Source organism: Callithrix jacchus, chromosome X (genome assembly GCF_049354715.1).
Source record: "Callithrix jacchus isolate 240 chromosome X, calJac240_pri, whole genome shotgun sequence".
Taxonomy (NCBI): domain Eukaryota; kingdom Metazoa; phylum Chordata; class Mammalia; order Primates; family Cebidae; genus Callithrix; species Callithrix jacchus.
This window is the reverse complement of record NC_133524.1, coordinates 66,882,769-66,909,535: the sequence shown is the minus strand read 5'-3', so window position 1 is coordinate 66,909,535 and position 26,767 is coordinate 66,882,769. Positions and strand designations below refer to the sequence as shown.

General features: G+C 38.8%; 1 protein-coding gene across 6 annotated transcripts in view; it reads right to left on the bottom strand.

Annotated features, from left to right (window-relative positions):
• EDA (ectodysplasin A) overlaps window positions 1-25,500 on the bottom strand; it is a 440,412-nt gene extending 414,912 nt beyond the window's left edge. For all 6 annotated transcript variants that reach the window (XM_008989432.4, XM_008989433.4, XM_078363537.1 and 3 more), the window contains exon 1: window positions 24,924-25,500. In XM_008989432.4, the coding sequence (XP_008987680.1) occupies window positions 24,924-25,313 (390 nt within the window). In that variant the 5' untranslated portion in view covers window positions 25,314-25,500. The remainder of the gene's footprint in view (window positions 1-24,923) is intronic.
• Between the last annotated feature and the right edge of the window lie 1,267 nt (window positions 25,501-26,767).

Below are 26,767 nucleotides of genomic sequence, written 5' to 3'. Positions count from 1 at the left end.
ACAAAAAATAGATAAATTGGACTATATTAATATTAAAAATTGTGTGCATCAAAGGACACTAACAACAGTGAAAAAGCTATCCACAAAATGGAGAAAATATTTGCATATCACAAATATGGATAGGAGATTAATATCCAGAAAAGATTTTTAAAAACTCCTATAACTCAACAGCAAAAATAACCTGATTAAAAAATGGACAAAGGACTTTAATGAACGTTTCTCCAAAGATATGCAAATGACCAATAAGCATATGCAAAGATGCTCTATTTCATTAGTTTTTAGGGAAATGTAAATCAAAACAACAATTAAATACCACTTAACATACAATCAGATGGGTATAATAAAAAAGATAATAGCAAGTGTTGATAAGGATGTAGAGAAAATTGGAACCCTCATATACCTCTGGTAAAAATGTGAATATTATTCAACAATTATGGAAAATAGTTGATGGTTCTTCAGTAAGTTAAATGCAGAATTACCATACAACTCAGCAATCCTACTCCTTGGTATGTACCTTAACTGACTTGAAAACAGGTGTTCAAACAAAAATATGTACACCTATGTTCATAGCAGCATTATTCACAATATCCATAAAAATAGAAGCAACTCAAGTGTCCATCCACAGACAAATGGATAAACAAAATGTGGTATATACATACAATGGAATATCATTCAGGTATAATAGAAATAAAATCCTGATACATGCTACAACATAGGTAAACCTTGGCTAATTTAAGTAGGCCAGTCATGAACAGACAAATAGTGTATGACTCTACTTACATGAGGTACTTAGAGTAGTCAAATTCACAGAAAAAGTGTTAGATTAATGGTTGATAGGGGCTAGGGGGAGGGGAGTGTGGGGAGTTTAATAGGTAGAAAGAGTTTCCATTTGGAAGGATAAAAACATTCTGGAAATAGATAGTGGTAATCATTGCACAACCTTGCCAATGTACTTAATGTCACTGAATTGTACACCTAAAGATGGTTAAAATGATAAATTTTACATTATGCATATTTTACCACAATAAAGAAATAAACAACAATAAAGCAGGTCTGTGACTCTTTAGCTTATGATCTTATCTACATAGTAGGCCTACAGTAAAGAGACTAGAAATTACTGTTCAGTCTAACTCAGAGAAAGCTTTGTTCAGCACATTTATGTTCATGTAGAATTGTGGTGAAGCCATAAAAAGCATTCAGATCTCTTGGCATCATCACAATGCTATTTGAGAAAATCATTTACATAGTTATCAAGCCCCAAATGCATTACTGAAGACTAATTTTAAATTAGTCTAAATAAAATTAGTCTAAATAAAATCCTTACTACAAATCAGAAAATAGCTACCTGGAATGTAAATGATTATTAGGAAGTTCTTTTTAAAACAACTCCCTCAAACTGGGGTTAAAACCTGTTATGAGTTTTCCTAACCTAGCTAACATTTGAATTCTAAGTACTGAACTATTCATGAACTTCCCTTGCTGGTATGTCATGGGCCCATCATTTGGAAATACTGGCTGTCTCTGGTACAACATGATTGTGTATTTCTTTTCTCGGTTTTTTTTTTTTGTATAATTCACTGGCAAAGTGTCAACATCGTGGGGGTGGGGAACAACAGTACTTCTTAAGAAAGAGAACATAAAATAGACTTTCCAGGTAATTTGGAGATTTGTATTGATCTTTGCAAAGAGTAGCAGAGCCTAAAGTACTAAGACGATGTAAACATTTTTAAATGAAATACTGTATGATAGCTGTAGCCCTCATATAATCAGCAAATGTCTAATATTGGAAATGTGATAGAATCCAGGTGCCCATGAGAAGGCTCTCTAGGCATTTACACTATTGGCAGCCTTTCTTCATTGCCACCACCACCACCACCACCAAATAATCAGTAATTTCCTGCTAAGGCTAACCAAGCATTTCCCCCTTTGCTTGCTCAGTGTCTCGTTAGTACAGCACAATAATAATTAGAACACTACTACTACTAGTTAACATTTAGTGAGGACTTACTATATGCCAAGCACTATGCCATATGGTTCATATGCATTGCTTCTTTGATTCTCATAACAACTTTATAGAGTAGATACCTTATTATCTTTATTATAGATGAAGAAATTAAGATGACTAGTGGAAAACTTGTAAATGGCAGGTCTGGGATTCAAATCCAGACTGCAGGCTGCAAAGTCCATGTACCTAACTGCCATGTAGAGTACCACTCCACAATCCTCCAATTAGAATGCAAAATTCCTTTATAATAGTATGCTCTGCCCTCAGTTTGCAGATTTTATATCCACAGGTCAGTTACAGAACCCAATCTCATTGATTAAACAGCTTGAAGCAGCATAACTCATCCATCTGATATGGGTCTTGCCCAAGGCAGCTGGCTCATTCCATTAGCCCAGATTCTAGGAACAACTTAAGAGCCCTTCTTTGCTCACTAATTCCTTCTTTTCTTTGACTGCACACCAGATAACATGCTCTGTTCTCTAAAGAATGAAACCTCCCATTTGTTAATAAAAGGCAATGAGAAAACATGGATCTATATATAGATTTGCACCTGAATCATTTCCTAATAGATCCTTCTCTATATTGAAGTATACCTGTGGACTACTTGGCATACATAACTTTTGCACTTTTATATTTCTCTCCATCCCCATATTCTTCTTAGTGAGATTACTAGGTGCTCCTGAGTGACCATTTGTCATGAAGCTTTAAAATTCACTTGCTTGAAGGCAGAGGGCTTGGATAATACAGTTTCTTGAAATTCTTTCCAGTGCTAATATTGTGTGATTTCCCAGGGCAATGCTAAAAAAAATTGCTGGTTAAAAATTTTGCTGGTCCTGCTTTTCCAATCCTTGTCCCACTTGTGACAATGCCACAACCTTGCAATACCCCACTGGAACATGATGGAGAAAGTGAGGTGGCATGTCTGACAGAGAACAATTAATCTTGTTTTGTTCAGTTCACATAAGTCCAGGTCCTATGAAAAACATAATCCTCTCAATAAACAGAAAGCTATGATAGCAAAAAGTTACAGTAGCAAGAAAGAACACTTTTCTTGAACATTGTTCTACCTAGAGATTCATAATAAACTATCACATTCTCATTCTTTCCTTCAAAAAATTTGAGCACAAAATAAAAACAACCACGAACCAGTTTGAGCACTTATGGTGTCCATGACATTGTTCTAGGAATTGAGGACACAGTCATATAAGAAGGGGTTTAGTAGAGAAGAACTTCAGTTTACTAGAGAAGGTAGACAAGTTAAATAGCATGCACAGATGTATTAGGCCATTTTTGTATTACTATTACTATAAAGGAATACCTGAGCCAGGGAAACTGGGTGATTTATTAAGAAAAAGAGGTTTAATTGGTTCATGGTTCTACTGGCTGTACAAGCATGGTACCTACATCTTCCTGGCTTCTGGGAAGGGCCTCGGGATGCTTAAAATCATGGTGGAAGGTAAAGTGGGAGTAGGAACATCACATGGTGAGAAAGGGAGCAAGGAAGAGGGGAAAAGGTGTCACATACTTTTTTTTTAATTGCATTTTAGGTTTTGGGGTACATGTGAAGAATATGTAAGATTGTTGCATAGGTACACACATTACAGTGTGATTTGCTGCCTTCCTCCCCATGACCTATATCTGGGTGCCACCCACATACTTTTAAACAACTGACCTCATGAGAACTCACAACACCAAGCCATTCATGAGGGATCTGTTCCCATGACTCAAACACCTCCTACCAGGCCCCACTTCCAACACTAGGGATTACATTTTAACATGAGATCTGGAGGGAACAAACATCAGAACAATATCAGTAGTGTACAGTGTGTTATGGTTAAGTGCAGTAACATGAGTAAGCATAGAATTTTATAGGAATACCAAAAAGCATATATTTTAGACTTAGCAAAGTCAAAGAAAGTTTTTTGGAGTAAGGTGACACTCAAAGTTGGAAAAAAAAAATAGAAGTTAAACTACAATGGGTTGTGGGTGGCATTTGAGGCAGTAAGTATTGAAATAAGTGGAGAGATTGAAGTAACATTAAAGAATTAGAATCCATAACATTTGGTGTTAGCGAGGCCAGGAGTTTGAGACTAGGCTGGCCAACATAGTGAAACCCTGTCTCTACTAAAAATACAAAAATGAGCCCAGCGTGGCAGTGGGTACCTGTAATCCCAGCTACTTGGGAGGCTGAGGCAGGAGAATCGCTTGAAACCAGAAGGCAGAGGTTGCAGTGAGCCAAGATCACCCCACTGCACTCCAGCCTGGGTGAAAAAGCAAAACTCCGACCCCACCAAAAAATGTTATTTGGTGTTAGAATGTGAGTGGGGAGGAAGTGAGGAGTGATCTAGAACAATTTCCACTTTTCTGGCCTCAGTAAGTAAATGAATGGTAGTACTACTCACTGAGATGAACAGGGGAGGAGAAGAAGGTTTGGGGGAGGAAGGTGATAAATGCAGTTTAGGATAAATTGATTTCAAGTTGCATATGCTATACTCAAAATATTCCAATAGAAATACTACTAAAGCTCAGTGGCTATGGGGCATAGGAAAGAGGTCTGAACTGTATATACTGTAGATCTTGACTTTAAAATCATTCCTACATAGATGACAGTTAAAAGCCATGAGTTTAAAAGAGGTCACACCATGAGAATGTATAGACTAAAAAGAGAAAAGAAGCCAACAGTGTAGACCTAGGAAATAGTGTCATGCATCACTTAACAGTGGGGATATATTCTGAGAAATATATCATTTGGTTATTTTGTCATTGTGTGAACATCAGAGAGTGTACTTATACAAACCTGGATAGTATAGCCTACTATACAGGTATAGCCTATTGCTCCTAGGCTACAAACCTATATAACATGTTACTATACTGAACACTGTACATAATATTCAAAAGTCATAGATAATGGTAACACAACGGTAAGTATTTGTATATCTAAACATATCCAAACATAGAAAAAGTAATGCATTGTGCTACAATGTTACAAGAGCTATGAGACATCACTAGCCAATAAAAATTGTTCACCTCCATTATAACTTTATGGAACCACCCTTATTGTACATGCGCTTCATCATTGACAGAAACATCGTTATGTGGCACATGACTACAACAACATTTAAGAGATTAAGTAGGAAAGAATCTTCTAAAACAACTTGAGCCAAAGAAGTAGGAAAAATATAAGAAAGCCCATTGCCGTGGAAAGCAAAAGAGAGGGTTCAAAAAATAAGGAGGCTGGGTGCTGTGGGTCATGCCTATAATCCCAGCACTCTGCAAGGCTGAGGCAGGTGGATCACTTGAGGTCAGGAGTTCATGACCAGCCTGGCCAACATGGTGAAACTCCATCTCTACTAAAAAAAAAACAAAAAAACAAAAATTAGCTGGGAGTGGTGGCACAAGCCTGTATTCTTAGCTACTTGAGGGGCAGATGTGGAAGAATCACTTGAGCCCAGGAGACAGAGGTTGCAGTGAGCCGAGATCATGCCACTGCACTCCTGCCTGGGCGACAGATTGAAACCTTGCCTGAAAATAAAATAAAAATAAAAAACTGCGACACATAGAATGTGAGGAAATATTTGCAAATTTTATCTCTAATAAGGGTTTAGAATGCAGAATACATTAAGAACTCTTGCAATTCAAAAATTAAAAGGCATATAATGCAATGTAGAAATGGACAAAGGATTTGAATAGACATTTCTTCAAAGAAGATACACAAATTGCCAATATGTATATGAAAAAATACTCAATATCATTAGTCTTCAGGAAAATACAAATCAAAGTGAAAAACAGCTTGGTGGTTCCTCAATAAGTTAAACACAGAATTAACATAGGACCCAGCAATTCTACCACTAGGTATATATTCCAAATGAATGGAAAACAGGTGTTCAAACAAAAACTTGTGCACCTCCATGTTCATAGCAGCATTGTTCATAATACTCAAAGGTGGAAACAACTCAAATGTCCATCAATAGACAAAAAAGATAAACAAAATGTGGTATACCCATATAATGGAATTTTATTCACCTGTAAAACGGAATAAAGTACTGACACATGCTACAACATGGATGAATGTTGAATATATTATGCTAAGTGGAGGCCAGACACATAAAGCTACATAGTACATGATTTCATTTATATGGCATGTCCAGAATAGGTAAATCCATAGAGGCAGAAAGTATATTAGCGCTTGACAGAGGACAGAGGAGAGGAGAAATTGGGGAATGACTGGTAATAAATACAGGGTTTCTTTTGGGGGCAATGAAAATGTTCTTGGATTAGACAACCGTCACAGTTGCACAACTCTGTGAATATACCAAAAAGCCAGTGTTTTGTACACTTTAAAAGGATGAATTTTAAGTTATGTAAATTACATCTCAATTATAAAATTCTAAAACAAAATTTAAACTTTATAATAAATATTCACTGAAGAGCACTAATCATTGAAATAACTATCCCCAGTAAATTCATAATGTCAAGTGGCTTTCTCTGCTTATTATCAACATTTTTAAGTAATAAAGGACTTGACAGAGACATGAAATATGATTAGAATAAATGCGTCCCATTAAATTCTATAATATGAAGGTAACTGGTGAGCAAGCACAGACTCTTGGGAGGAGGACACAGAAACTGAACCATAGGAAGATTAGGTATCAATGAGTGGTTAAAATGTAAAGAGAGCAAGTTTATTCCACTCTTTTTGGAAGCTTAACTATTTAGAGAAGTGAAAAAGGGAAGTTTTAGGAAGATTTGGGTCAAAAAATGTCCCACCACAAAGATGAGTGTGAGCATGACTACATGCTAAGAAGAAAAAAAGAAGTTTGAGAGAGATCAAAGATACAAGATAGGAAAAAAATGACTAAGAGAAAGGACCATGAGAAAGTAAGAGGGTAGAAGATCCAAAGCTCAGATGAAAGGACTGGTCTTGAACCAAAGGAACACATTTCCTCTATGGAGACAGGAGCACAAGAATGGGTGCAAATGGAGTAAAATCCATAGGTGGCATTACATTGTGTGAGGGGAATGGATTTGTAGGTGATCTCACAGATAGTCTTTATTGTTTTCAGTGAAGTAGGAATTGGGTTTTAACAGTTGAAAGTGAAGTTAGTATGTCTTAGAGCAGGAGATCTGAGGACCAAAGTGAGAGTACAGAATTGCTGCTGAGTTCAGAAGATCAAGCTAATTTGGTCCACAGAAAGAAAGACTCGTAGGTAACTAAGTATCCAGCAGAGGTTGGGGCCTGAATTTGTAGTGGCTGTAATTGGTGATTCTCTGCAGTCCTACTCAATGGTCTTTTGTGTAGAACTGGTAAAGCCCAATGGTTGGGCTGATCTTAGAATGAAGTTTTGTTAAGGCAGGGGGACCTGGGACAAAGGGTCAAGAGACTTGAGGTAATTGCAAGAGGGTAATTGGAGCAATGGGCCAAAGGATATAGACTGTAAAATAAAAAGTCAAGCCAATCCTACAAAAGAATGTAGGTTGGTTGACCATACATCATATGACTACTGCTCTTTGATTTTACTGGGGTAGTAAGTAGAAGGACTTGACCCCTTTGGCTTCTCTTGTGGGATACAGGAACCTAGATTTCCTGTTATACCATCCAATAATGGAAAGGGACTACTCCAAAAAGAAATTGCAATGCTATTAGGAAAAGAAAATGAAAGCTAGGTAGCCAACAAATGACAAATAAACCACAATTTCATATTATTAAGGCAGCATACTATCACAAGAATTGTTGTAAGAGGATATATAGTTATAGGCCAAATAAGTAAGGTCCATGGGCTCTAACCCTTTACACAAACTCACCCTCCATTCTACTCCACTCTACTATTTCCAAGTCTTTGCTCATGCTGCTAACCACTGCCCAGGATGCTCATTCCAAATTTCAGCCTTCTCTAATATCAGGAACTTTTTATCTTTCTGTCTCTTACTATGCCAGGTACACTGTCTGGCATATCATAAATGTGGTTCAGATGAGATAGAAAAAAAACTACTACTAAGAGATAAGCTATTAGGAAAGGCTTCACAGTAAAGTATAACATTTAAGCTTGTCCTTAGAGATAAAGGAGCATTCTCTCTCTCTCTCTCTCTCTCTCTCTCTCTCTCTCTCTCTCTCTCTCTCTCTCTCTCTCTCACACACACACACACACACACACACACACACACACACACACAAGATTTTAACAGGGGGAATGATACAAGTGGCAATGCAGGTAGCAATATGCAGTAAGAAAACCATCCATATGTAACTGGGGGTTCTTTTTGGAAATGGTACATAACACTGGCAAGCCAACACTGATGTAGGTCTTGAATTTGGCATATGGACTATATTCATTAGGACAGTGTTTCTCAAGGAGTGGGGTGTGGGGTAGGAAAAACTTTAAAAAAAATCATGAATTCTTTTTTTTTTTGAGACAGAGTCTTACTCTGTCACCCAGGCTGGAGTACAATGGTGCAATCTCAGTTCACTGCAACCTCCGCCTCTTGAATTCAAGCCAATTCTCCTGCCTCAGCATCCTGAGTAGCTGAGATTATAGGCATGTGCCACCATACCCACATGATTTTTGTATTTTTAGTAGAGATGGCATTTCACCATGTTGGCCAGGCTGGTCTCGAACTCCTGACCTTAGGTGATCCACCCACCATAGCCTCCCAAAGTGCTGGGATTACAGGTGTAAGCCACCGTACCTGGCCAGCATAAGGAATTCTATTTGGCTGCAGTGATAAATTGTTAGTGTTTGAAGAGAACTTATAGATCACCAACATCAATCTCCAACATTTTACAGATGAGTAAATTGAGAGCCAGAAAGGTGAAATGATCTACCTAAGGTAAACCAACTTAACTAGAGAAGAATAACTAAACACAGACCTGGGACCAGTACTATCCCAATTTCCAATCTAGTTATCCCTCTACAACTTGTGGAAATAAATTATCAGAGGACCACGATGAAAGAAAGCATTTGTAAATATAAAAAAGGAGTATAACATAAAAGCATGTAATTTGAAAAAATGCAGTACCATCACCAACCCCTGTGAATTTATGTCAACAAACAGGACAACCATATGGAAAATATAAGGTAGCAATTAGAAAAAAAGTTTTACATAATTAGTGAGACAAAGAGACAGATTTATCAATAAGTCCTCCAAGAAATAACCACAAGACTTTATATTTTTCACACAGATTTGTGTTTGATTCTCAAAAAAAAACACTGTGAAAGAGACAGAGAAGGTACTGTCTTTACAATTTTACAAATAAGGACACTGAAATGTGCCAGTTGGTTAAGAGCCAGAACTTATTCCAGTACTCTTTCTATAATCTCCAGGATAATAAATATCTCCAAAATAGACCAAAATAAGCATGAGGCACTCTGGTTTAGCAGGTGGGAGTCAGAATTTGTGAATGAATAGGTAAAGCCAGGGGAAAATGGGTTAACTGGAAATTTAAGTGTAGTTTATAAAATAGTAGTACCACTTGTCTTATGTTTGAAACTATGAATTACATTTCTCCTATAAATTAAATGCTAGAATTCTAGCATTTAATATTTATATGCAAACACATAAAAACACAAGTCAGTCCCTCAGTTCTCTCCCCGTCCCCTTCCTTGACCCCTCACACAGACAAACACAGATACATACATAACCACAACCTGGCCTTTTCCCTTAACCTTGATTATTTGGAGCACTGTCATATTTTGTGCTATACAAGACAGAAAGAGTCCTGACCTTAAGGGCTTTCCCACATTCACATGTTTAAATGAGTTACTGTTAAAAGTACAAACAAGAAGGTTGGGGGACTTTGATATATGATGGGGGTATACGGGGCTTGCGACTTGAAAAGAAACTAGGATATGGAGCCTCTTGTGACCCGGCACATGAGTTAGAATCTGAAAGCCAAGAAGTTGAGGTACCTTCATTATGCAGAGAGAAATGAATCCCAAAGCACTTTAAAAGTACAGACTTGGTGTGTTGAGGAAATCAAGAGATAGATAGCAGATCAAAGTGGAATATGAATACTATTATGTGGAAGGCTTTTAAAGCTCTAAAGAAGGGAAAGGAACTGAGGAAGGAAGCTCTAGAGTCTAATATACTTTCTGTGAGGGTGCTTGACCTTAAAGGAAAGAAGCTGTAGTGAGAGACTCCATTAATAATCACCAGATCTTTAAGGTAGCATGATTTTCCTCGCAATCAATGTGTACAACTGTATTTTAGACTCCAATATTAGGAGGAATGTTTCAATACCTTAAGACTTACTTTGGTATTTAACTAAAAGAGTACAGGTTAGTGTTGTAGGTATATGAGCTATAAAGGAATGTTAACACTCAGTCTCTGTCTTCAAAAACCTTCACATCCAGTTAAGGAAACAAGAGAAATACAACATAGCACAGTGCTGAATGAGGAATTTAGGGAAGTGCTGGGATGGATACATGGGCAAGGAAGAATGCACCCAAGAGTTAAGGTTTAAGTCGAGCCTTGAAGGACCTGGAGGGGTCCAAGACACAGGTTGGAGGAAAGAACATTCTTCTTTGGGGGAACAGGTAAACAAAGGCCAGAACACAAGAGGCCTGTCAGTGGATCAGTCTGGATAAAACAAGATTAAGACAGAATAAAAAGAAGAGTGGTAGAGTAGTTCAAACCCAATTGCAAAGGGGCTTAGAATGCCAGTTGAAGAAGTTTGAACTTTATTCTACCAGCAATAGGGAGATATCAAGGTTTCTGGAGAGGAGGTGACATGACAAATTGGCACTGGAAGAAAAATAATCCAGCTGAAGTGTATATATGGAATAGAGAACAATGCAACTCAGCTACACAACCACTGTAGGAGTGAGGTAATAAGGAGCTGAGAAAGACTCACAAATTTTTTTGGTTGGGAGTCAACTTGAAGATCATCCAAGCCAAATACAGCCAGAGCAACAGCAGTGGGACTAGAAAGAAAGGGAGTGATGCAAGAGACATCATCAACACTAGAAATCAACATCACAAAGTAGGAATCAACAATTGATTGCTAAATATAAGTAGCAAGGAAAAGGGAGAAATAAAAATGTAATGCCTTCAAAGTTTTATGCAGAAGTGATTGAGAGCATGAAACCAGGGTTTACTTTTGCAAAATTTGGCGTGTGTGGTGGGAAGGGGAAGAATGAAGATAAGTTCAGTTTAACTTACTAAATTTGAGATGTCAGCTGGAAATCCAAGCAGAAACAAGCTGCAGGAGAAGGATTTGTGTAATGTCACTAAGGACAAAGTAGGTTTGTACTACTTCATTGGTTCTGTTAGCTGAATCTCTTGAGGATACAATCCCCCTACTAGCATTATCTTATACCAAATAAGGACTCAATGGAGTGGGGGTTGAGTTGAAGGAAACCCTGAAATCTGCTCCTCACCCTTCATTCCTTCAGTCTGACTAGTTGTGGCAGGTATTAAAGTCCATTCTGACAGAAGAAATCCTCAGTTTCCCCAACTTAAGCATTTAGACTACATAGCAAAAGTGCTTTTACAGCATGTAGTTTTTCTAGGTACAGAGCCTTGTGGATTGATCCAAAACTCTTACTCATATTGAAGTTTTCATTGTCCTTGTAGGCCACTTGTGTAGCAGGATGAAGTAAGAATAATGATCCACAAACCACAGAATAAAATTCGGAAGTAATTTCTTTTTGAAAATCAATTTTATTGTGGCTGTTTGTTTTCAATCCCTGCTATATGCCATCACACCAATAAAAACTACTCTTCATCTCCAAAGTGCAGGCCCACTGACAGGTGGATATACATGGAGAAAATTACTCAATAGCCTATTATTTTAAAGTGGTTTCAGCAGCTAGCAGCAATAGACGTCCCAAGGAAGCCACAAGAGACAGGAAACCACTCTCCTTTCTTGGCTATTCCAAGCACATAGCACTATCATCTGGCTGAGGAAATGGCAACTGAAATCTAATCCCTTTTTCCCCAGAGTTTATGAATTGATTTTCCAAATGGTATTCCACAGAGGTGTTCATTAAGCATTCACTACCACCCAAACATATGGTCTAGTGGTCTTCAAAAATAGTTTCAGTAACACAGGTGATACAGACCTAATAATCTGTAACAGGGAAGCTGAAGTTTGGCATGGGGGACCAAATTTTATCTTTTTTATATGTTTATTTCTTTCTTTAGACCTGTAGTTCTCAAATGGAGACGATCATCAGCATCACCTGAAAAACCTTTTTACAAACTATATATGCCCACGGTCTCACTCTACAGACTCTAATGATGTATGTCTAGATGTGGCCAGGTACCTGTGTTTCTTGAAAAATTTCTCCACTTAAGACTAATATGCATTCCTGGTTAAGAACCAGTGCCACAGATGATCTGTATGATATATTTTAACCCTACAATTCTGAAAAAAATTCTAAGTAGAATTTGGGAATAGCTAGCTAGCTATTTCTATAGGAAAGAATAAGAGTAAGAGTAAGACAGAGAAAGAGGCAGAGAGGCAGAAAGGGAGAGAGATGTAGAGAGGAAGAGAGAGATGATTCTGGGCCAAGCTTCTTGACTACTGCCCAGTTCAGTGCAAGTAGCTATTGGGCCCCCCGTGCACCCTAGGTTCTGACCATACTAAGCCATTCACAATTCCATACATCACAGTCTCATTTTGCAGTGCATGGTGCAATCACTCACAGAGCTTTGTCAAATTATATATGACTAGACTCCCATCCTTGAAGCTTCTGATTCAATTGATTCTGCATTGGGACCATAGACACATCTATTAGAGGGAGAAATCTCTGAAGTAAATTAAACAGTCTTGAAGATTCTCTTCCTCTAAAGATAGGTATCACTCAGAAACAACCAACACCCCTTACACATTTATTCACCATCTTCTATGTGTCAGACACTTTAAAAAATACTTTATATAGATATAATTCACATACTGTAGAATTCATTTTAAGTGTATAATTCAATAATTTCTAGTAACTTTACAGAATTGCATAACTTCAGGATATCTCTTGCATAATTTCCTTTATTTCTAGTTCCACTGCTATAACCCTGCCAGTGGTAAATCAGTTTTAGAATATTTTTATCCCCAGTAAGTGCTCTTAAGCCCATATTCAGTTACTCCTCATTCCCACCACCTGTCCCAGGCATCCACTAATCTAATTTTTGTCTCTATATATTTGCCTGTTCTGGACATTTCATATGAATGGAATCATAAGATGTGGTTTTTTTTGTGTGTGTGTGACTGGCATCCTTCACTTAGCATAATATATTTGAGGCTCAACCATGTTGTAGCATTATTCATAATTCATTCTTTTAATGGCTGAAGAATATTCCATTGTATAGAATATTATACCACATTATACCACATCAGACATTTAAGCTGTTTGACTTTTTGGCTAATATGAATAATGCTGCTATGAACATTCAATGTAGTGACTTCTGTGTAAACATATGTTTGTAATTAATTTAGGTATATGCCTAGGAGTGGAATTGCTGGGTCATATTGTAACTCTATGTTAACTTATTGAGGAACTAATAAACTGTTTTACAAAACAGCCGAGTCATTTTACATTTCCACTAGCAATGTATGAGAGTTCCTATTTCTCTACATCTCCACTTCTTATTATCTTTTTCATTATAGCCAGTCTAGTGGGTGTGAAATGTTATCTCACCATGGTTTTAACTTAAATTTCTGTAATGGATAATGATGTTGAACATGTTTGCATGCATTTAGCCATTTGTACATCTTCATTTGTGGTAAAATATCTGTTCATTTCTCTTGTCCAGTTTTTTGTGTTTGTCTTATTATTATATTCCATGAGTCCTTTGTAAATGTCTTTGAATATAAGTTCTTTATCAGATGTGTTTTCCAAAGATTTTCTCCTAGTCTGTTGCATTTCTTTTCATTTTTTTTTTTTTTTTTTGAGACGGAGTTTCGCTCTTGTTACCCAGGCTGGAGTGCAATGGCGCAATCTCGGCTCACCGCAACCTCCGCCCCCTGGGTTCAGGCAATTCTCCTGCCTCAGCCTCCTGAGTAGCTGGGATTACAGGCACGCGCCACCATGCCCAGCTAATTTTTTGTAATTTAAGGTTCTTTTTTCTGGAACACAAAAGTTTCTCTCCAAAGTGGTTCATTTCTTTTTTTTGGACTATGTGTTTGGTGTCATATCTAAGAAATCTTTGCTCTTCAAGATCTTGAAGATTTTCTATATTTTCTTTTAAAAGCTTTATTGTTTTGTTACTTACATTTAAGCCTATGATCCTTTTGAGTTAATTTTGGGGGTATGGTGTCTAGTGAGTTTGTAAGTTCATTTTTTTGCATGTGGGTATCCAATTTTCCCAACACCATTTATGGAACAGGGTATGTTTTCCCCCCAATTAATCATCTTGGCACTTTTGTCAAAAATCAACTGATTATAAATATAATAGCCTATTTTTGAACTCTCAATTCTGTTCCATTTATGTACATGCCTGTCCTTATGCCAGTGCCACACTGTCTTGATAACAGTAGCTTCATACAAATTAAGTTTTCTTATACCTGAATGTACCAGGTTCTCTTTCATCTCTAGGCCTTTGCACTTGCTGTTCCTACTGCCTAAAACAGTCTTATCCTAGATAATTCTTATTCACTTTTTAGGTTTAAGCTCAGAAGATGTTTTGTCAAGAACATTTTCCTTGATTTCAAAAGTCTTGGTCAGGTACTCCTCCTCAGTGCTCTAGATCATCCTATGATTAATCCCACCACTGCTTTATGAAATTGTATTACATATGCCTGTTCACTTGTCTGTATGCTCCACAATGGCAGGAATCCCCTCTAATCCATTCAATATCTGCATCTTCATTGTTTTGTACAATGCATGATACACAGGAGATGATCAATAAACATTTATTGAAGAAATGATAAGCTGATTCTGCTTCTAGTAATGGAAGCAGAAGTAATTTGGGCCAAATTTCTTGCTTAAAAAAACACAAGAAAATTGGAGCAAGATATAAATGACATATGTTTGAAGATATCTAAGATGTAACAAAGTAATGCAGTATTATAAAGTCAAAATGCAGGATAAAAAGAAAACTGAGAGAGGCTCCTAAGGTCATTGACTGGTAGAGTAGAGTCAACTGGGAGAAAGAGAGAGAGAGAGGGGAGTTCCTGACATACTCATGAAGGTACAAGAACAAAAATTGGAATTGAGGACTCTTCAAAGAGGGAGAACTCCAGTGGGGGAGGTGAACAAGCTTTGAGTTTCAAATTAGAAGGCATAATTACTAAAAGGAAGGGTAAGTCAACCTTCAATTGGATTGAAGGGCAGCTTTAAATTATCTCAGTCTCATATTGAATTAAGGTGATATGTGATTGTTAGTTTATCTAACCATGTGCCAGAAGTGAGTATAAAACCTTTTTACATAAAGATAAAAATAACTGAGTCCTTAAACCATCTCTACTATAATTTTTCACATATAATGTCTACCATTCAATCAAAACTAACCAGAAAAAGGCAAAGTAATAGAAAACTAAGACAAACAATAGACAATAGAAACATATCCTCAAAGATTGAAATAATGAGTAATCAAACGAAGATTTTCACATAATTATGGTCAGCATGTTAAAAGATAACTGGATGTGAATTTTGGCAAAGAACCAAACACTATTTTACAAGGATAACCAAATGAAAATTCTAAAAATAAAAAACATGACAAATAATATTAAGAACTCAATGAGTGAGTTTAAAGGGAGATTAGACAAAGCTGAAGACAGAATTAATGAATTGGAAGATAAGTCACAGGAAAATATCCAGAATGGTATATTATAAAAATAATGCATCCATGTGTTCTTTTAGAATGTCTGTGATTTCATATTTTACATACAAATCTTTATTCCATCTGGAATTTATTTTGGTATAAGAGGCGAGATAAGGATCCAGTTTTACTGTCTTTTATTGAACCCCCAAAATGGCAAGTCAGTAAATCCCATTACCACTTATTGAATTAATCTACCTTTTATGGGACCTCTTTAAATAGAAACTTCTCCATGCACATTTTAAATGATTCAGTTGATATACATTCTATATATGGTTTATAAAATTCCTATTTAAAACATAGTTCCAGAAATAGCTATATGATTGCAGACAGTTATTTAACCCCTCTAGGTCTGTTTCTCTACATGTAAAAATAGAGACAGCAGTTTCTACCTTGCATTATTCTTGTGGAGATCTTTTTAAAATAAAGTATGTAGATGCATCTATCTCAAAAAAAGAAAAAGAAAAGAAAATACCCAGAATAAAGTACAGAGAGAAAAAAAGGATAGAATATAGAGAAAAGTGCATAACAGACATAAATGATGCTGAGAAAAAAACAGGTCTGCTGTGGTCTGAATGTTTGTGTTCCCCCCAAAATTTATATGTTGAAATTTAATCACCAGTGAGATGGTATTTGAAGATGAGGCTTTTAGGGGGCAATTAAAAAATGAGGGCAGAGCCTTTGTAAATGAGATTAGTGTCCTTATAAAATTGGTCCAAGGAAGTGCATTCATCCCTTCCACCATGTGAGGATACAGCAAGAGTGTGTCATTCTATGGATCAGGAAAAGGGCACTCACCAAACACCAAATCTGTGGGGCATGTTCATGGATTAGAAAACTGAATACTGTAAAATGATGAGTTCCCTCTAAATTGTTTTTTAGATTCAATGCAATCCCAATAAATATCCCGGCACCTTTATATTTTTTTCTTTCCTGTGGAACATGACAACCCCATGCATTTCTAAATGCAAAGGGCTAAGAATATCCAAGATACTTTTAAATAAGAGGAACAAGGTGGAAGGACTTGCTTTAGCAGATAATAATTAAGTCCAGTGATTAAGACTGTGGTAGTGATGCAATGGCAAAGAGACCAACAGAATAGAATAAACAGTTAAGAAACAATCTTGCACATATACAGGCACATGATTTATGACAAAGGTGACACTGTAGAGAACTGGGGGAAGGACGGTCGTTATAATTAATGGCACTGGATCAATTGGATATCTATATATATATATATTTTTTTAAATTTTTTATTGGATTTTAGGTTTTGGGGCACATGAGCAGAGCATGTAAGACAGTTGCGTAGGAACACACATGGCAGTGTGCTTTTCTTTCCTTCTCCCCTTCACCCACATTTGGCATTTCTCCCCAGGCTATCCCTCCCCACCTCCCCCTCCCACTGGCCCTCCCCTTTTCCCCCCAATAGACCCCAGTGTTTAGTACTCCCCTTTCTGTGTCCATGTGTTCTCATTTTTCATCACCCACCTATGAGTGAGAATATGTGGTGTTTCATTTTCTGTTCTTGTGTCAGTTTGCTGAGGATGACGTTCTCCAGATTCATCCATGTCCCTACAAACGACACAAACTCATCATTCCTGATTGCTGCATAATATTCCATGATGTATATGTGCCACATTTTTCCAATCCAGTCTATTATCAATGGGCATTTGGGTTGATTCCAGGTCTTTGCTATTGTAAACAGTGCTGCAATGAACATTCGTGTACATGTGTCCTTATAGTAGAACAATTTATAGTCTTTTGGATATATACCCAGTAATGGGATTGCTGGGTCAAATGGAATATCTATATTTTTTTAAATGAAGCTTAAGAGAAATGCAAATCAAAACCACATTGAGATACCATCTCATGTCAGTTAGAATGGCAATCATTAAAAAATCTGGAGACAACAGACGCTGGAGAGGATGTGGAGAAATAGAAACACTTTTACACTGCTGGTGGGAGTGTAAATTAGTTCAACCATTGTGCAAGACAGTGTGGTGATTCCTCAGGGACCTAGAAATAGAAACTCCATTTGACCCAGCAATCCCATTACTGGGTATATATCCAAAGGATTATAAATCATTCTACTATAAGGACACATGCACACGAATGTTCATTGCAGCACTGTTGACAATAGCAAAGACCTGGAACCAACCAAAATGCCCATCGATGATAGACTGGATTGGGAAAACGTGGCACATATACACCATGGAATATTATGCAGCAATAAAAAATGATGAGTTCGTGTCCTTTGTAGGGACATGGATGAATCTGGAGAACATCATTCTCAGCAAACTAACACAAGAACAGAAAATCAAACACCGCATGTTCTCACTCATAGGCAGGTGTTGAACAATGAGAACACAAGGACACAGGGAGGGGAGCACTACACACTGGGGTCTGTTGGGGGGAAATAGGGGAGGGACAGCGAGGGGGGATAGGGAGGTTGGGCAGGGATAACACGGGGAGAAACGCCAGATATAGGTGATCGGGGGATAGAGGCAGCAAACCACATTGCCATGTATGTACCTATGCAACAATCCTGCATGTTCTGCACACGTACCCCAGAACCTAAAGTGCAATAAAACATATATTAAAAATAATAATAATAATTTTTTTTAATGAAGCTTAGGGTCAGGAATGGTGGCTCATGCTTGTAATCCCAGCATTTTGGAAGGCCAAAGTGGGTGGATCACTTGAGGTCAGGTATTTGAGACCCGCCTTACATGGTGAAACCCCATCTCTAATAAAAAGTACAAAATATTAGCCAGGCATGGTGGTGTACACCTGTAATCTCAGCTACTCCAGAGACTGAGGCAGGAGAATCACTTCAATTAAGGAGGCAGAGGTTGCAGTGAAGTGAAATTGTGGCATTGCACTCCAACCTGGGCAACAAGAGTGAAACTCTGTCTCAGAAAAACAAAAAAAATGAAGCTTAGTTTCTGTACCTTAGTAATCTTAGTATACATAAAAAATTGATTCAAAGTGGAGTTTAGACCTAAATGTAAATATCAAAAACATAAAGCTTCTAGAAGGTAATGTGGGAGAATCTCTACCATTTCAACGTAAGAAAATATTTCTTAAATGGGACACAGAAAACACTACTCACAAAGGAAAACACTGAAAAATTAAACACATTGAAATTAAAACCTTCTGTTCATTAAAGGATACCACAAAGAAAGGTAAATCACAGATTTGGGAATGGCTTACAACATAGAAAATACAAAAATACTTCACATTCAGAGTATATAAATAATTTCTACAAATCTATAAGAAAAGGACAGACAAATTGATAGAAAATGGACAAACAACTTGTATAGGCACTTCACAGAAGATATGCAAATACATAATAAACATGAAGAGGAACAGAACCTCATCAGTCTTCTGAGAAATGCCAATTAATATCACCAGATATTACCACAAACCGACCCACCAGAATGGCTATGGTTAAAAAGACTGGCAATACCAAGTATTAGTAAGAATATGAAACAACTGAAATTCTCATACGTTGCTGGTGAGAATGTAAATTGATACCATGACTAAGGAAAACTGTCATTATCAATAATGTGAAAAGTATGCACCCCCATGACCCAGCAACTTCAATCCTAGGTATATACACAATAGAAATTCAAGCATATGTAACCAAAAGACATATACAATAATATTCATAACATCAGCATCTGTAATAGCCCCAGACTGGAAATTATCCACAAATTCATTAAAAATAGAATGATTAAACAGTGGTATATTCAAGCAATGAAATCATGTACAAAAGTACAAATAAATGGCTGGCCATGGTGGTTCACACCTGTAATCCCAGCACTTTGGTACACTGAGGTGGGAGGTTTTCTTGAGGCCAGGAGTTCAAGACCAGCCTGGGCAACATAAAGAGATCCTGTCTCCACAAAATATTAAAAATGAGCCAGGCATGGTGGCATGTGCCCAGGACCTAGCTACTCAGAAGGCTGAGGCTGAAAGATTGCTTGAGCCTGGGAGGTCATGGCTGCAGTGAGCTGTGATCATGCCATTGCATTCCAGCCTGGGTGACAGCACAAGACCCTGTCTCACACACAAACAAAAATACAAATAAAAAACTGCAGCCACGTGCAACAATCTGAATGGATGTCACAAAAACAATATTGAGCAAAAAACACCAGATACAAAACAATACACATTGTTTGATTTCATTTATATAAAGTTCAAAATGAACAAAACTAATAAACTAATCCAACTAGCACTATGTCAGGCACCGTGGAGAAAGGTAAAAAACTAATCTATGATGTTAGAACTTGAGAGAATGAGGCAGATACAGTGATAACAATAGGGTGTAAGTAGGAGTAGTGGCATATAATAATGTTCTATTTCTTGACCTGGGTTCTGGTGACATGAGTATATTCACTTTGAAATGATTCATCAAATTGTACAAATATGATTTGTCTATTTTTCTGTATGTGAGTTATTCTTCAAAAGAAATAATTTTTAATGAAAGAAATAAAATGAAAAGCTAAGTGCCGAGTATTTACAGAGGAGTCAGATAAAATGGTCCTCTACAGGCAAGGTGGTTTCTCTTGGTAATGTTCTTGGGAATTAAATGGCTTCAGAGGTTCTCTATTATAAAAAGATCTTCTCTGTAAGATAGCTACAGATAAATTACAGATTATTTTTTCACAAGGTCTAAGACAGAATGAAATATATGAGACTAAAAGCAAATGAAACAAAACATCAAACAATATATTATAGGAAGCTTTTTGCACCATCTTAGAGAGAAGGTGTGAAACTGGGAGACTGACCACGTGGTTAAGGCTCATCTCCATTTCACTTTCTAATTATTCTAGAAATCAGAGAAACATTTCCATTGGAACTATTTACTCACCTAAGCATAGCTGACAGGTCACAGGCTTAGCAAGACCTGAGGAAAACAGGCCTGTTATATAAAGAGAAAATGTCTGTTTTACATAAATACCTCCAAAGTCCCAAAATAATATCCAACTCGACAAGTATTTGAGTATAGTAACTGTAACTAGCATTGTATCAGGCACTGTAGAGAAAGACAAAAATGAAGTCAGATTTCTGAGGTGCTCTAATATAAAGACATAAAATGTATTTAAAAACAACAACAGCAATAACAACTAAAGAATGATTCTAAGATAGGATATGGTGGGGGAGCTGCAGTAGAATTAGTGAGAGAGAAAATGGGATGGGTATAATGAAGCAAGTTGATCAAAAGTCTTGAATGTCACACTAAAGTCTGTATTTAAATTCATACTAAAGTCTGTATTTAAATCCACAATAAAGGTATTTTATCCAGATCTTACCTCTCTAAAAAAATCCTTGGATTTATTCATTGTGCTCACCTTGAATCACCTTGAATGATTCCTAGTTATGTTCTCAATCCAAGAGCCTTAACACAGGTAATGTCAACTCTGGATAGACTAATGGTCTATCTAGATATGTCAAGCAATGTTTTGTAGAACTTTAAGGTTGACATCTATGACATCACTTCAAATACTTAGGAACATATTGCAAATAGCCCTAACAGTTCTAAAATCCATATTGATTTACCCATAATTTTGACTATTACTTGAGACAATGAGTTGAATAAGATGCTACCTTTATTTGCCTCCCCTTGAAAATAATTTTTCAAACACTAAAATATATCCAATTGTGTCTGGCACAGCAGGCTTTCTATTTATTGAACTGGATTATTAAGTTATACCAATATATTAACCATACTTATCTTGCTCATGGTTTGGTAGACTTTGATCATATTCCTCCTTCAAAGTCTTTCTATCCAGAATGAAAAACCAACTCGAAAATCCCTCCATTCTTTTGATCAATTTAATGGGGTTTCTGGGGACTTTTATCAGCTGTTAGGCTTTTCTTGAGAAGCAACCACCAGAATTTCCTGTCCGATTGTAGAAGTTAACCTGCTTTTGATCTTGTATGTAGAAAAAAATAAGTGTCTTGTTTTGTTGTTTTTGAGATCCTTCCTGATGATATCCACTATGTTCTTGGCCTTTTAGGACCACAATCACAACTGGAACAACATCTCCACAAATGATCAACAGTGATTTTTATTTTTTTTTACTCTGGCAATCATATTACTCTACATTGTCCTAATTCAGATACAAATGAGATGTCCCTTACTCTTGAGATAATCTCCACCAACTATCCAGATAAATCTGCAGCTACTTAGTTGCTCCCACTGAAGTAGATGGTTAATTACAGAAGGTATGATATGACTCTCTCACTTTATCATCAGCAAGTGTGTCCCCATGGGGGAGACTTTAGTAACATTTCACATGGAGAACTGTGCTGATCTCTATGCTCTGTATCCCACCTGCCCTAACTTCCTTGTGTGCCCTGCTTAAAAAGTTTTTAAATTGAGAGATGATATACATACATCTACAGTGATTTCTAGATCCCTTTCTTGAGTCATAACTGAGAGCCTAGAGCCCATCATCTCATAAACATAGATAGGTTTACTTTTGCCTACCTGCATGAAGTGTCTCTGACTGTTCTGCCCACTTGGTCTCATGAGAACTTCCTGCAGCTTATTCTCATCAGGTTGCCTTCACTCCTTGCAGATAAACTGGTAAGAAACCTGAATATACTGCCTGTTGAAGGGTGTATATTTTTATCTTTCTTCCTCTCCATCCAAGACTTGCTATAACAGCAGTTGTTTGTGTTGAAAAACTAAAATATAGAAATATGGCCTACGTGCCCAAATCCCACAAGGCTGTTTACTTCCTTATTTACCGAATCAGAATCTGTCAGCACAATGTAGAATTCTGAGTGTCAACAGACACAATTAAATGGCCCTATAAAGCCAGCAGAGGGTGCACCAGGGCACTAGAAATTTTACCCAAGCTTGTAGCAGTATTAATTTAATACCCAATCAACTGTTTTTAAAAACTTATTTTTGTATACTAAAACTAATATACAAGATAAGATAAACTTCAGTTGAATAATTTAAAATAAACTTAAGTTGAATTTGGGCTAAAATTCCTTCAAAGTATACTCCAAATCTGAAAGTGAAGTTCAGGAAGAATAAGGAATACATGGTTAAACTTAGTATGGTCAAAATACAGGTAGAGTAGAACAAAATGATGCAGATCTGAGCCCTCTACTTTGTAAAAGTTCTAATATGGAGCTCCATCTTGCTCCCTCAAAAAAGGTCCCAGGAGGTAGTTGGGGGAATGGGCACTGAAATGGGAATTAAGAGAGTAACTTTCATCCCAGTTTTGACTCTAGTTATGTGACCTTGGGCAAGTCACTTTCCCTTTAGGGCCTATGTTTCCCAAGGGAATCAAATGAAATGAACTCGTATAAGCCCTTAATAACTCTAGGAAACGGATTCCAATTGATGTCAACAAATGTAAAGAGCTAGTATCCTTGCTTCTATTGCTCAAAAATATTAAAACAGAAAGAATAAAGGACAGAAGATAGGAAGCTGTGTTTAAACCTAGACAGAACTATTTTAGTGCCATACAAAGGGCAGGTAACTAAATGCCATTACAGACCTGGAAGAGTTTTATGCCATTACAGAAGCCCTAGAGTACAGCTGTTCTGCTAATCCTCAGTCTGTAAACATGGCTCTGTCCATTGGGAATGCCAAAAAGTCTTGGCCACCATTTGACTGAAGAAGTTTAATTCTTTCATCTTTTCACAGAATATCAATGTTCAGCTGCTAAATATTTCTACTGGGCATTGGGGTGTAGGGGAGTGGCAGTAGATAAATAAAGGAGTCAGAATCCTAGTTAATTATCGTTTAGTTACAGTGTTTAAAGTTTCAAGTATGAGAAGCATGTCTGCTGATTCTCTTCTTCGATAAGCTGTTATATAAATTGAAGTGTGCTAGCAAGACATTTTAAGGCTCAGGGCAACTTTACAATGCACATAGTTGGTTTTTTGTTTGTTTGTTTGTTTTAAGAATCAGTCCTAACATTACACTATTATCCTGAATGTGATGCCTTTATCAAGTGTACTACTTTAGATGGGAGGTCAAAGTGGTAGAAATAATGTTTACAGAGTTGTGACAATGACTCTGGATGTGGCAGTAAATACAGAAGGCTTGGGTCCCTCACCTCAAGGAACTTATTTGTACAACTTGCTCTCTTCCCTAAGAGGTACAATTTTACTATTATTCTTTAGCCACCTCAAAAGGATCATTAGATGCTTCTCCTAAGTTTCACATATGGCAACCAAGACAATATTTACGTTAAGTGCACTAAATTTACTTGAATAAAGAGCTAGAAAGAGTAGAAAACAAACACCAAAGTTAATAGTTTGGTAATAAGGGCACAAACACCATAAAGATTGCAAAAATAAACAAAACAAAACAAAAAAACCCCAAAGTGCTCTTGGGGTACTAGTCCTGAGTAATTATTCCATTTGCAGATTCCCGGTCTCAAGCTAGCAGTAAAAGCACTTCCCACCCACCCTTCCCACTGCACACCTACCCTGCTTAGAATCAGAACCAGCATGCAAAGGGTGAGTTTTACTTCCATAGATTTTTTAAATTGCTGTTCAGAAGTTGTCTAGCAAGACGGCATATTTCTACCAGAATTCCTCAGGGGCGCTGATCCTCACCAGAACGCCGAGGACAATCAGTCTCAAATTGCAGGTAAGTGTGAACAAGTCCACGTTCTGGTCAGCACACAAGGACCCGCGATGAAAATGCGGTTAAAAGTTGTTTCAACGGGCAGGCGTGGAGCAGTTACTACAGCTGTTTACAGCTCTAACTCCAAAGCGGAGCCTGCTGGTTCTGGCATCAGCTCTGGACACGAAAAAACAAGCACCGCGGGCAGAGAACCTCATCAGGAGCAGAAGAGCCAAGCCGTTAGTCGGCCGGGGGGCAGCACAGGCACCTCCTCGACGGGAGCGTCGCCAACTTTTCCCGAGGCAGCCCGCAGCCAGGGGCGGCGGGCACGCGCTAGGCTTTCCAACTCAAGGGGTCCTCAGGGAGTCTGGATTAGCTGGGCCAGGGACCGAAGACAACCTGCCTTGGGCAACCTCTCCACTGCTCGCCTGGCCCCTCGCTGGTCCTGCCCTCTAAATTGGGTCGAGGTGGCAGAGTGCTCCCAGGCCCCTTTGGTGGAGGGCCCTCGCCCTACCCGCGAGGGGAGGGGGCCGTCGCCACCCCTACTAGGTTACTCACCTGGTGCCCGTCCTGGGAGTCAGAGGGGAGTGCGGCTTCTCCCGGTTCCAAAGGCGGCTGCTGCTGAGGTGACGGCTGCCCAAGGTGACGGGTGATGGGGCTGTCAGGGTCGAGGCCACCGGGGCTGTTTAGGGTGCCAGAGGTGCCCGGGCCGCCAAGGCGGGATAGGGCTCCCCGTTCCCGCCGCAACTCCGAGCGCAACTCTAGGTAGCAGCACAACGTCAGCAGGTGGAGGGCCAGCGAGAGGCCAAAGAAACCCAGGAAGAGCCGGCAGCTGTTCCCTTCGCCCGCCCGAGCAGGGGCCCCGCGACAGCCGCAGCTCTGGCTCTCCCGCTCCCGCGGCGCTGTCGCGGGCAGGGGTTCCCTGCGCTCCATCTCCGGGGAGCCCATGGCCTCCAGAGACACCCACTTTTTTGAGGCCCGGGAGCCGCTGCGTCTACCTCAGCCGTTCACGACCTCTGACAGGCGGCTACTGCCCTGCCATCGGCTGGGGGCTGCAGGGACCCGTTCCTGCGCGACGGTGGCTGGGCGGGACGGAGCAGGGAGCAGCCGCATGTGCAGCTCCACTCCGAGGGGTGGGAAAGGGAGGAGGAGGGGCGGGAGAGAGGGGAGGCTCGGCCCGCCGAGGGAATGAAGGAGGAGGTCCCGGCCGACACCGCCCCATCCCTCAAGCGGCTGCCGGGACGTCCAACCAAGGGGCCGCCCTGCCTCGGCGCCCCGCCCCGTACCGTTCCAGCCGGGCCTCCAGCCTCGGGGGGTGGGGGGGGGGTGGGGGGAGCCTTGGGGCGTGAGAGTTCGCCTCGGCCTGGCCGCCCCACCCAGCTCTTCCCCCTTGCCTTGTCCTAGTTGGTGACTGACGCTGTCCTTCATTCCTAGACTCCGCCCCAGTTTAACCCTTTAGCGCCAGTTCTGGGAGGAAAGGAGGGGGAGGCTAAGAATTTGGGAACCTTGGAAAGAAAGTAGAGCAAAGAAAAGGAGGCAGAAACTAGCATTAATAGAAATGTTTGCAATTAACTGCAGTTGTTAATAACATCATCCAGTACTTATCTGTTGCTTCCAATCTTCAAAGCGTTTAACAGACGTTAAACTAATTAAAACAGCTCTTGGTTTGGAATGAAACCATGCCTGCTGTGTTTGCAATTCAATGGCTCGCCCGAAGAAAAGGAGACCTAGGAGCCTGGGAACTATGGGAATGGGTGGGACTCAAGCAGCCTCACTCCTGGAGTGACTTCTCTGAAAGCTCAATCTAAGTGACAGAGAAGCTGACTCATGCCAAGTGGAACTGAAATGATGTTGTCCCATGAAGGGTAAAACTGTCCTAGGATTTCTTGATATATTAATTAACTCAACAAATATCTATTGATCCCTGTACAATGCAGAAAATGCTGTATGAGAGCATCCACAGCCAGAATAGATTTCTTCCACTGCAGTAGTTTTGATTAGAGAACATATACCTTCAGCGAGTAGATAGGAAACTGAGGGTCAGAATGAGGTGGATTTTTACAAGGGAGGTCCATAGAATAGCCAGACACCATTGGCATCTTTATTTACAGGCAACTGTTCCGGCCTCTCCACCCCTCCCATCCTTCTCCTGGAGTACTCCCTGGGGGAAGTTCAACAAGTCAGCCAAATGTTCCAGATGTACACTGCTGTAACTGCAGCATCTTCAACAGCTGCACCAATCACAAACGGGTTCAGAGAAAAAAAAGTGGCAAAGAGCAGAACAATAGACCCTGAAATGAAGGATGGAAAGGATTAGTTAAATCAAGAGTCACAATTGACAAGAGTAACTAGTCTGAGATAATAAAAAGCAAAATGACTGTAGAAGGGGAAACATATATGCT